The following is an 11,510-nucleotide window of genomic DNA, read 5'->3' as shown; positions in this document are numbered from 1 at the left end:
TGCTGAACCAACAAAGCTGCATTACACATACAGCTCTGCTAAGAATGAGGTTTTGTGGCAGAATGTTTGTTCCAGTCCCAGTGAACCTGCATTCACAGTTTTTGTCTCTCCCTCCTCTCTTCCTCCCCATCCCCAGCAACTTCAGATAGTCCTGAATGAGTTACCCCAGGTACCAGAAGCAGTAGAGCCACATTAGTGCAGTGCTGCACCCAGACTACTACACCCAACATCACTAATTAGCCTGGATGCAATTCAGTGCCAATGCAACTGTACTGTTTCTAGTATCCAGCATGACCTTTTCAGGGCCAGCTCAGGCATCTCTGCACAACACTGCTTGGTGTCAGGCATACCACCTTTAGTTTTTCACATGTGGTAGAGAAGGGAAGGCTGGGCAACAGTGCAGATGATTTGCTTGGGAAGTATTATGAAAAGGAGAAAAATCTTCTCCTGCTCTAGCGGTGTGGTAGGAGAGGGGGCAGGGTTGAGTGTGCTGGGGAGGGATAGTGGGGGTGGGGTTCCTGCAGAGGTGGGAGCACTGAGTGTGGGGTGCTAGGGAAATCTGCCCCTGGTGTAGACCAGCACCCCGCACATTGAGGCCTTAGGTGCTTCTAGCATGTAAGTGATCATTAACAGCCACTGTTGTAATGTGATCATTGCTTTGACCTGATGTAACTGAACAAATACTATGCAATTGTTTAACAGATGCATATTGTCCAGCACAGGTTAATGCTGTGCTAATCAGCACAACTATCGTGCATGAATATAGAATTTTGGTTTTAAGAATAGCCCTAGACACATCTGTGGATCCTCTTCCTTTCCTCAGTAACCCTATAGTGTCAGTTATCAGTGTTAGGCAAATAAGAGGCATAATCAGTCTCTCCCCCACCCCCACATGTTTCAATAGAGTACACTGGTGATAAACCTCCAACAGCGATCCAGGCTTTTGGCAGCTGGAAGGGATGTGGATGTAGTTTGCAGATGGTGGTCCTGTGTGACATAGATTCTGTGTTTTAAATTGCAGGGTATGTGTCTAGGGCCTGCAGTGACTCCGAAGACTCCTGGGAATTGGATTCCTCTGCAGAGCATTGCTCAGACGCACACCTGCTGAAATTCAGCATCACTGGCCCCCCAGGGGAAGAGGAGGAACAGGTAAAGTTCTGTGAGCTGGAGGAGGACAGCACAAAGCCCAGGCCTGAAGGGAAGGGCCTGTGCAATGGGAATGACAACCTAACAGACAGTGCATCAGAGGCTTCAGACTCAGCCAATACCGAGAGCAGAGGATGCAAGACAAGTGGCTCAAGTGACTCCATGGATGCGCTGGAAGAGGATGATTTGGATGCCTGCTCTGTCAGCAGACCAGAGTTCTTCCACTTCTACACACCCACTGTGCAGGAACTCAGCAACCAAGACAAGAACTTCACCCTCACTGGTGAGGAGGGAACTAGCCAGGCAGAGGCAGAGGACTTCCTTTGCTTCCTACAGATACCCCAGGCCCCCAACCCTGCATCTGAGCAGCAAGGGGAGAACAAAACAAGAGCTTCTGCACTGGAGTGCAAACTGTTGGAGAGCAATGTCATGGAGTATTACAGCCTGTGTACCAAAATCTCCCCCACTGGCAATGGGGAAAGGAACTTCCTGAACCACAATCCTGGAGGTGGCTCTGCGAAAGATCTGCTGGGTGAGGCGGGTGGAAAAGAGGGACCCTGCAGAGCAGAGCACACAGCAGAGGTGAACGATCTCATCCTGGACCCTCCCCCAGGCTTTGGGGACACCAGTTCAGAGGATGAGTTCTATGACGCTGCGGACAGGTTCACCCCAACAGAAGCTGTAGCAGGTGCGCCCGCAGATCAGCTTCCCAAGGGAAGGGTCCTTCTCTTATTCTGAGGACTGCAAGGCAGGGGTTGGCTGTTACTGTGGTCTCTAGTCACTGCTACAATACAGTGATAAGTACTGTAATAACCCCAGGACAGACATTCAGGAGAGCTGGTACAGATTAAATGTCCTTCTCATTCAGTTTTCCATGGATTCCCTAAGACTTTTTTTTTTTTTTTTTTACTCTTTGAGAGTCTAGGCCCTTGACAGATGTGCTGTTTAAAGTGCTTTAAGCCCCTTTGAACAAAGTGCTCCAAACAGCAAGGACATGTGCTGGCTGAAGTGCTTCAGAGATGTTTCTTCTATTTTGATGGCCATCTTTGAAGCATTTCCTTAAATGTTTGTATAGGCCAGTGGTTTTCCAGTGAGTCAGTGAGTCAAGTCAGCGAGTACTCTCCTGTGCACTAAGCTGTCCTCAAGAACTTCTGGAGACTACAGGGCAAAAGGCATGCAGGGATTCCAGTTCTCTACCCCTTTTCTGCCCATTTTGAGGCACTTAGGGGAGGGGACAGAGGGGACATGTGTTTACATGGTACCAAATTTGAAGCACTCCAGCATTCAGAGCACTTCAAATGTGCATCTGTCTATGGCCTTAGAGAGAAATTTTAAACACCACTTCTGCAGGGATCCCTATCTGGTAGAAATGTCGTGCAGAGACTTCACTGGTATGTATGAAGGCATTTCGGCTTGAGGGCGTTGGAATTTTCAGCTGCTCCCAGGTGCATTAGTCCAGGAGAAAACCAATGTACCACTCAGTGGGTGTGTTTACACGAGACATTTACTGTGCAGTTGACTAATTAGCTCAAGTAAATGTCTTGGTGTCTACACATGCACCCCTAATAAGGCTGGAGTAAACTAATTTACTTCACAGCAGGATAGTACTTGTAAATACAAGTGCTATCCCACTGTGGAGTAAAAAAAACTCCCAAGCAGCCCCTTCACAGCACACTGAGCCAGGGGAGCAGTCCCGGGCTGGCAAACTGACTTCCCAGCCCCTTGCCAGCCATAGTTGCTCTGCCCTGGCTCAGCGTGCTGTGCATGAATAAACTCCAGAGCTTATTGATCCCTGGGTGCATGTTCAAATGGTGTACCTGGGAGCAAGGAACTGCAGAGCAATAAGCTCCACAATTTATTCATGCACCATAATTGCACATGTAGACATGCCAAGTTACTTCAGCAAGCCCTCCTGTAATCACAAGAATACCACTACCAACACACCACTGTATACACCTGTATATGTCATTTGCATGCTATTTGAGCGCAGCTACATGATGTCTCTGTCATACAAATAAGGTCCATGCATGGTACATTTTGCCAAGCATGCTTGGCTTCCTGCAATGTTGTACAAAGTATGGATGGTCCAGAGACAGGTGGGTGTGTAGCATGCAGGACTGCTGGGGGAAACTCATGCAAGGTGTGAACAGGCCCAATTAGAAAAAAAACAAAGGAGGGAAGCCCCATGGGGGTCAAGAATCCAGGCATGGGTGGGGGTGGTGGGGAGCAGAGAGAGGGAATGCACAGCGTGTGGTAGAAGAGAATGGGGACCCATTCCCCCTGGTTTGCCTAACTGAGTGATTCCTGAAAACTCTTAAAACCTAAGGAAATGCCCAGGCAAAGATGAAAGACACCGTCACATAATTCAGCTCCCAAACTGGGCAAGCAAGAAAACAGTTGCTTCTTCCTCCCTTCTTTCACTAAAAAGCATCTAGAAATCACAAATTACCACTAAATTTAACATGGCCTTCCTCCAATCCAAATATTAGTAAGTGTGAAAGCGCACAGATAAAGTCACAAACGGCCTGCTCTCTACCCCAGGGTTCAGCAACATTTTTGGGCAGTGCCAAAAACACCTGCAACCTCGACCTGTAACATTCTGGCAAACCAGGGGCAGATGGTGGGGAGCTGCAAGGGGCCTGATCCTTCTTGTGGCAGCACAACCTGCCCCCTTCCCCAGAGCATGCTGCCTTTGTGTGCCACACTCTGGCATGAGTGCCAGGGGTTGCCTACCTCTGCTCTACCCCTACTTTCAACCTGAAAAGAGGCAGAAGTGTTGATAGAAACAATCTTAGCCATCTATTACACAGGCTAATTAAAATGAAGAGTGACAGAATTATGTTTTGTAAGTCAGAAGAGCCTGTATGGGTAGACAATTTTCTGATACTTCTGTTTTCTGAGCTTGTAAGAACATGAACAAGTTATCATGAGGCAAGCTGGGCTGTGAATTTACAGCATGTCAGCTACTCTGTGCTAAATGCCCATGTGCATGTTCTTAGTGTTAAATGCTAAGTAACTTACCCTCACAATGACAATAGGGTAAGAGTGTGCACATGGGCAGTTACTGTGGAGTAGCCAGTGTACTGTAAATTCACACCCTTACTTCCTTTACAGCAACTTGCTCTTATAGTCTTATCCTCAAAAAACACAAATGTAAAAAAACTACAGGATTCTGTTCTTCTGGCTGAAATATATAATGGATATTTCTAATGTTAACTCCAAGTTATCAAAAGTTATCAGCTTGGATATAAAAGCTATTATCTGCTTCTCTGTGGAAACATTTTTTAACATTTTATCTTTGCATAATTATATAGAATTATACCGAGTTGCATGGTATATACTTATAATACAGATACAGACACAACTTAGAAAATTCATATTTTCACACAAGCTTAGTAAATATATAGCTATCAAAGAACCTCTTGTGTATCTCACCTGCAAACTCCGTCTTATTTAACCTACCAAGAATTGTGGAGACCATTTATAATGTCGTGAAAGTACCTGCAGTTAGTTTCCAGACCCTTCTCAAGTGACCCCAGTTGGCTAGTCTAACATGGGGAAACCTTTATTCTGCTTCCCAAGACAGGACCAGTCATAAAGATTACAGATTCAGTCTCTGAATTTCCTATTGCAGCTGGTTGCAAGTGCTTGCCTGACATTAACATGACACAGAAACCTGCCGTGTGTATCTGGGGACACATTCTTGGTTATTACCTCTGGCCCACAAAACCCCATTAGCAACTGTTATTTGTATAAACACTTCTTGTTCTAAATGTACATACAGCATCATTTCTTCACCCCTTGTATGTTGTTCTCTGCCAACAGGCTTCAGTACTCTACCCCATGAGAGTCCAGATGACTCCTGCTTCCTGAAGAAGTCAAAGTGTTGCCATCTGGGGGAGGGCTGGATGTCAAGACAGACAACCAGGGAAAAATACAGAAAAGAGAAGGAGCTGACATATTCCAAGAGCCTGAGGAAGAGAAGATCTTTCCTACAGACTGACTACACATCACAGGTCTCCTTCCCCTTGGCTCCATCTGTCTCCCTGAATAGCACTGAATGTTCAGGCCGCTGCGAAAGGACACCCAACCTGTCACTCCTCTCTAGGTCTCCCACAGTGTCCTCTTTGAATGATGCCAAGGAGGACGCTGCTGTCTTGGAAACCAAGACCTTTGCCCAGCTGAAACCTCAGAGGGAAGCCAAAAGAAAAAACCATTCATCTGACCTAATGGAAATGGAGCCTGAGACCATGGAAATCAAATCCATAACCGACTCAGTTGTTTCTTCCATTTCAGCCATCCGTCTCCGCAGTGACCAGGGAGGGAAGGAAAGTTTGGAGTCCACCTCTTTGTCCAACTCTGCAACAAACAGCCTCAGCCCTCTTCACTCTGCACAGGTGCCTGATGAAAGGAGTTCAGCAAGTCCTTCCCTTCAGTTGGAAGACAAAAGAGACCTTCCTGAAGACCAAGCCAGAGGTACCCTGGCCAACCCTGATGGCTACTATAATCCATTTTTAAAAACAGAGGATGATGATGTAGCATGTGCAGCACAGCATGACCAGCCAATATCAGAGTGCACATTGGAGCCACTGAAAGCCCAGAGTGAAGGCAACACTGACTCTGAACATCATGGCCAAGGACTGATCAGCTCTTGCACTGAACGTGCAGTACCTGCAGTAGTATGCTACAGAGACAAACTATCCTCAGGTGCTGCCCCATCTGAACGAGATCTTCCTTCCACTATTGAGCTGGAAGAAATGGGCAAAGAGCTTGTATCATCTACCTTTGACCAAAGGACAACTGATTTTGCCCATAGGGCAGTGAGCCAGCCTGCTGAAGTTTTACTTCAGGAGGAAGCCAGCAAGATGGTAAATGAAGAATCCTCATGGAAAGCTGAAGATAAAAATCACGTAGGTTTCTCAAATGCCACTGAGCTGCTTTCAGACTTTGAGGGGGCCTTTGGGATAATAACTCGCTTCTCTTTGCTTTCATTGGGAACAAGGACAGACCAAACAACACCTTGTCAAGAAGCAAGTGGCCAATCAGGTGGGATGATGGAAAGTCACCCCACAGCTCTGGGCCAAGACCTTCGAAGTAGCGATCAAGGTTCTGCTAACAGTGTGTGTGCAGGCATTGGCATCCCAAGCAAGGAAACACCTCTCTCCTCAATGTGGACAGCTTCCCAGAAAAAGTGCCCTCCATCAGAGACGGCTGGTGACCTGCGGGTGGAGGGGAGAGAACCCAGTAATGGGGTACCACATGTGGATTGTAGCTATGAACAGCCCCAGGCCAGTCTGACACTTCCCACAGAGGAGGCTACCAAGCAAAGAAAAGACTGCACCTCAGACTTAAACCCTGCAGTTACTCCTCCCTCAACCATAGACAACTGTGAGGTTTCAGAGGATGCAGAAGAAAACATTGGTTCAAATCCATCGTTCCTGTGTTTTAACCATGAGAGAGATAGACAAGCATCTCCAAGTGGCAGCACAGATACTCCTTTGGGTTTTGCCAGCATTAAGGACACCCACCTGCCAAAAACTGAGGTGGACAAGTGCAGCTGTCAGCTCTCCTATGTCAGCTGTTTCCGTGGGCTCCAAAGCGAAGTAGATAATGAGAGCGTTGGTTCTGCACATACCATTTCCTCAGGGCCTTTAACCAGACCACCCTCTGCAGGAAGCCTGTCATCTGTGGGCCAGAACCCTTTCAGGACCACAGAAGACGGTCACGATGCTGACATTAAACCCAAGGGAAGTGAAGATGGGGAGGGTCCGCATTCTCACACTGAAGCTCTGGCTCAGTTGAGAGAGAGCGCACAAAAGTCACCAGCAAAGTTCTCACACTTACTGGACAACACCACAAAGCTCCAAGAGTTGGTTGGGAAGTTCTCAGGAAACAGAATGAGACATCCTCAAGAGAAATGTGCAGAACAGTTTTCTGAAAACAAGAATGCCCTTAGTTTAGCATCTCAAAAGCTGATGTCCCATTGCCAGGAAGTCTTAAAAATGGACCCGCCTTCTGAAGAGCTGCAAGGAGCATTGCAGGAGACTTTCCAAGATCTCCTCCAACTGACAGCTACGTGTTTCCAGTTCACAAACTGTGGGCTATGCACAAAAAGGCACAGAGAGCTGACAGTCAATCTGAAGGATGTGGTCTGCAGCTATCAGGAATTTGTTCATGCTGCACAACAGCTGGGTGAAAAAAACTGCCATGATTTAAGTGCGAAGCTGCTGGCACACCAGTGCACAGCCCTCACAGCAGCTGTGTTCTGCCTCATGCAGCACTTTAGGGCACTGCTATTAGTGTGAAGATGGCAGCTCCATTATACTGACTCTGTTACGCTCGCATATGTTTCACCTAACAAATGTTTACTCTTTAACCCATTACCACAATAAAAATCTTAAGCCTAAAAGCCAGATGAGTCAAGTCATTCAGAGGTTCGGTCTCACATTTTAATGAATGAGCCCATACAAGACTCAAATACATTTACTAGCTTGTCAGTCTGTATAACCCAGCCCATCAGGAGGTACACAGACAACCCACCCACTCAGTTCTTTTTAATTCTGTATTTAAAAAAATAATGATCTTGATTACAGAAGCTATTGAGTGGCTTACTAGCTTGGCCTCAGCTCTCTTGCCTGGGATCTGGTTCCCTTATATCTTGAAGTCTTTTCCTGCCTTATCTAAATCACTTTTATTTGAGATCTTGTAAAAAGACATGAAACCTAGCAGAGTTTTCAGCATACTGAGCAGATCTGGAGTCCCCACTCCTTAATGGGGGGAGGGGAAGATGCAGGAGTAGCAGTGGAAACAAATTTCCACATGCTTTCTCTAAGGGCTTCCAGTGCTAGGGAGGTTCTCCTGAGGATGAGGGTGCAAAGCTTTGGTCCTTGCCATCTTAACAGGCCCTCTGGATGGCACTGCAGTGCCAGCTAATTCATTCCAGGGGAATCTTGTCCCCAGGCCTTCACTGTTCCTCTATGAAGGAAGTCAGTAATGAAACTTCACCTACCCATGTAAGTGTGGTATTGAAAATGGCCAGTAAAAATAAAAAAGGAGTCTTCAAGGGGGTTGTACTGCTGCTTTTACCCCAACTGATGAGAAGAGAGGACTTAGTGTGACTGTTAGTGCACCCAAAAGAGATGCAAAACTATTCCTCAGTCTGTTCCAATAGCTCCAATTCCCTAACAGGTTTACTGTAGACGCAACAGACTTGCCCTTAAGGGTGCCTTTCATCTCTACCTCATCAGTTGACAAATGCACCCTTGCAGCATCCCCATGAGATAAGGGATCACTTTCTCAGTCTACAGTGAAGACAACCAGGGAATAGGAAAGGCTGACACATGCAGAAGTAACTTTACGGGCCTTGGTTTTTACAGGTCTTTGGCAGCTGCAGTTGTCATCATTATCAGCACCTATGAAAATGCCCCAATAAAGCCCACCGATTTGGATATTCATAGCTGACAAAACAGGGTATAGGCTTCCCCCAGGTCACAGAGGAAGACATGGCTGTGCCCAAGACCAGGGTTGTGTCCATGCAGACATCCCTGCTCCCCTTGATGCCTCACATCAAAGTATGTCATCAGCAGACAAGTTTTGATCTTATGGAGGAGGAAATGAAGGCTTTTATATCGCCTGCTGTCACAGCTCATTAGGCTGGAGTTTATATCATATGGAAGGGGCTGTGTGACAAGCTTAAATCCACATGGCATTGCTTGGGCAATATCTTGAAGTGAACAAACAGTGCCTTCTAGAGGCCAGCCTCCCAGGTCTGAATGACTGGAGAAGCAGCAGGCTAATCCGAGTAGTGGCTTCACATTTATAAATTGGCAGCTTGGCTTTTGCAATCAATGAAACTCCAACTAAAACCCAAAGCAAAGGAGGAGCATACAGAACCAGTGGGACACCTATAGTAGGCCTGTGCAAAGTGGCTAGTATTTGCTTTGGATTCAGCTGATTTGGGGGACAGAGATTCAATTCAGTAACTCGAATCACTGTCCTGAATCGATTTGGCCAAATCTGATTTGGAGATTTGGCCAATGCCGAATCTGCCGATTCTCCCCCATCCCCTGCCCACTCTCCAGGCCCCAGATTCTGGCTCTTTAAAAAAAATAATAATAAAAGCCCCCACTCACCAGCTCCTGCCAGGCAGGGGGCAATACCCACTGCCACATGCTGCATGGGAGGCTCTGCCACAAGCCCCCAGAAGCCTCAACAGCTGCTGAAGCAGCCAGTGAGTGCGGGGCTTTTTGCCTGGTCCCAGCTCCCGTCTCTTTTTTTAAAAAAAAGCCTAGCACTCACCAACTGCTGCCAGGTTTTTGGGGGTGGGGGTTGTTTGTTTTTTGGGGGGGGGGCAGCAGGGCAATCCCCGCTGCCCCCATTGGCCCACACTGCATGGGGGGCCGTCACGAGGCCCCATCCCCTGCCCACTCTCCAGGCCCCAGATTCTGGCTCTTTAAAAAAAATAATAATAAAAGCCCCCACTCACCAGCTCCTGCCAGGCAGGGGGCAATACCCACTGCCACATGCTGCATGGGAGGCTCTGCCACAAGCCCCCAGAAGCCTCAACAGCTGCTGAAGCAGCCAGTGAGTGCGGGGCTTTTTGGGGGGGTTTTTTTTTTTTTTTAAAGAGCTGGGACGACGGGCTGGGCTGGGCAGGGCAGCCATAGGGGCAGGAGGGCTGGGAGGTGCACAGGCAGGGAATGGGGCCTGGCAGGGGTCCCCCCCATGGTCCCTTCTCCCCCTCCTCCAGGCCCCCCTTCTCCACCCCTACTTACCAGCATGGAGTCCAGGTCCAGCTCTCTGCAGCAGTGAGGAGGGACTGCCCAAATCTCCGAAGCTCTCCGAATAGTTTCTGAATTGATTTGGAGAACTTCAAATCGATTGGGACCTTTTAAATGGTCTCCTGATTCGATTCAGATTCAGAGATTCAGCTGCCAAATTGGGCCAAATCTCCTCCGAATCAAATCAGCACCTGAAGCTTTGTATAGCCCTAACCTATAGCAAGGCAACACAATCCAAGCACACGCGCTGTACTTAGGACTGTCTTGGGAAAACACTCTGGGTAAAAAAGTAGTCATAGGCACCCATATAGGGTACTGCAACCTTACAGGACTTTCACTGTTAAAGGCAACAGCATCCTAGAACCATTGCACCATAAACCAATAGGGATTTAGCAATCATGTAAGCTACAGTGGGGCCATTTCAACAGTGAGAGTGTAACAGCTGATGCCCTGAAGCTATTAAGTGCATCAGCTTTTTTAATAGAAGGCACAGTATCTTTCCTTCAATTCAACCTACACCCTGTAGTGCCCAATGGAGCAGGACCCTATGGACCAGCTCAGAGCAAGGTTTGACAGCAGTTTAGGCACTGCAGACTGGCTGTGGCCTTTGCTTAAAAGACTGCATCCGGTAAAATTGAAATCTCATATGAAAGCTTCTTAACATAAACCTAAACCCAAACCCAACAAACAGATTTCAGAGTCAGCAAAGCTGCAGTGGGTGACACCTCTGGGTGGAAAGGAACACTATCCTTAAAAATAAGAACTCCCCCTCTATTTTTAATGAGAATCAATAGGTACCTCCAAATCCACTGGCAAGCATAAAAGTGCAATTTGTGGATGAAAAGTACTAGAATTTAAGGTGAAGGGAGGGGGGACCCTCCAGCTCTGTGCAGTTCATAGGTGCTGTTTGTTATGTCAGTTCTGTTACATACACTGGTTTGATTTGTACAAGGTTGTAAGGTAAAATGGAATCTCCTGTACAGCACTCTGGCTGTGTGAGGAAGCCCTGATGAGAATGAAAATACCCGACTGTCAATCTACTCATTTGTTTAGGGGGGTTCTTTTCCGTTTAAATGGGAAAAATGTATTCGGGCTACAACAGCACTGGATGTGCTGTTGCACCCCAAAGGAAAACCTTCCCTTTTGCTTCTGAAATTTCCTGATGGTGTATTCCTGCCTGCTCAGCCTGTAGGATAGGAATTGGAGAGGGGAGAAGATACCAGCCTGGGGTGTCTTCCCTGGAAGCACACATGCAGGAGTACAAACAAAACCTTCCTAAGTACTTGGCCAGTTTAGGAAAGAGATGAGATGATGTGGTTGCTTGTAGTGTGACAGGAGAGTGGTATCAGTGAGCCAAGGAGGATCCCTTCCAGCCTTGTGTTCCTAAACAGGAACAGCATGGGGCTTTATTAAGGGACACCATTACTTTTGCTACTGTGTTCTGTAAACTGTACCTTGCAACTGTGCATTGCTTACATTTAACCATGTGTAAAGCAAATAAACCCCTTAAGGTTTTTATGTCTTCTCCAGACTCCACAAAAGAACAAGCACAGATCGGAGAGCCATTTACAAAATAGTCTAGCA

The 11,510-nt window shown here is 47.1% G+C and overlaps 1 protein-coding gene across 1 annotated transcript in view; it reads left to right on the top strand.

Moving 5' to 3' along the window:
- FRMPD1 (FERM and PDZ domain containing 1) overlaps window positions 1-8,081 on the top strand; it is a 77,504-nt gene extending 69,423 nt beyond the window's left edge. The window contains exons 16-17 of the mRNA XM_025201416.1: window positions 1,022-1,834; window positions 4,972-8,081. Coding sequence (XP_025057201.1) covers window positions 1,022-1,834; window positions 4,972-7,451 — 3,293 coding nt within the window. The 3' untranslated portion in view covers window positions 7,452-8,081. The remainder of the gene's footprint in view (window positions 1-1,021; window positions 1,835-4,971) is intronic.
- Window positions 8,082-11,510: the final 3,429 nt, after the last annotated feature.

Source organism: Alligator sinensis, unplaced genomic scaffold, assembly GCF_000455745.1.
Source record: "Alligator sinensis unplaced genomic scaffold, ASM45574v1 scaffold434_1, whole genome shotgun sequence".
Taxonomy (NCBI): Eukaryota; Metazoa; Chordata; order Crocodylia; family Alligatoridae; genus Alligator; species Alligator sinensis.
This window is presented reverse-complemented; position numbering and strand designations above follow the sequence as displayed.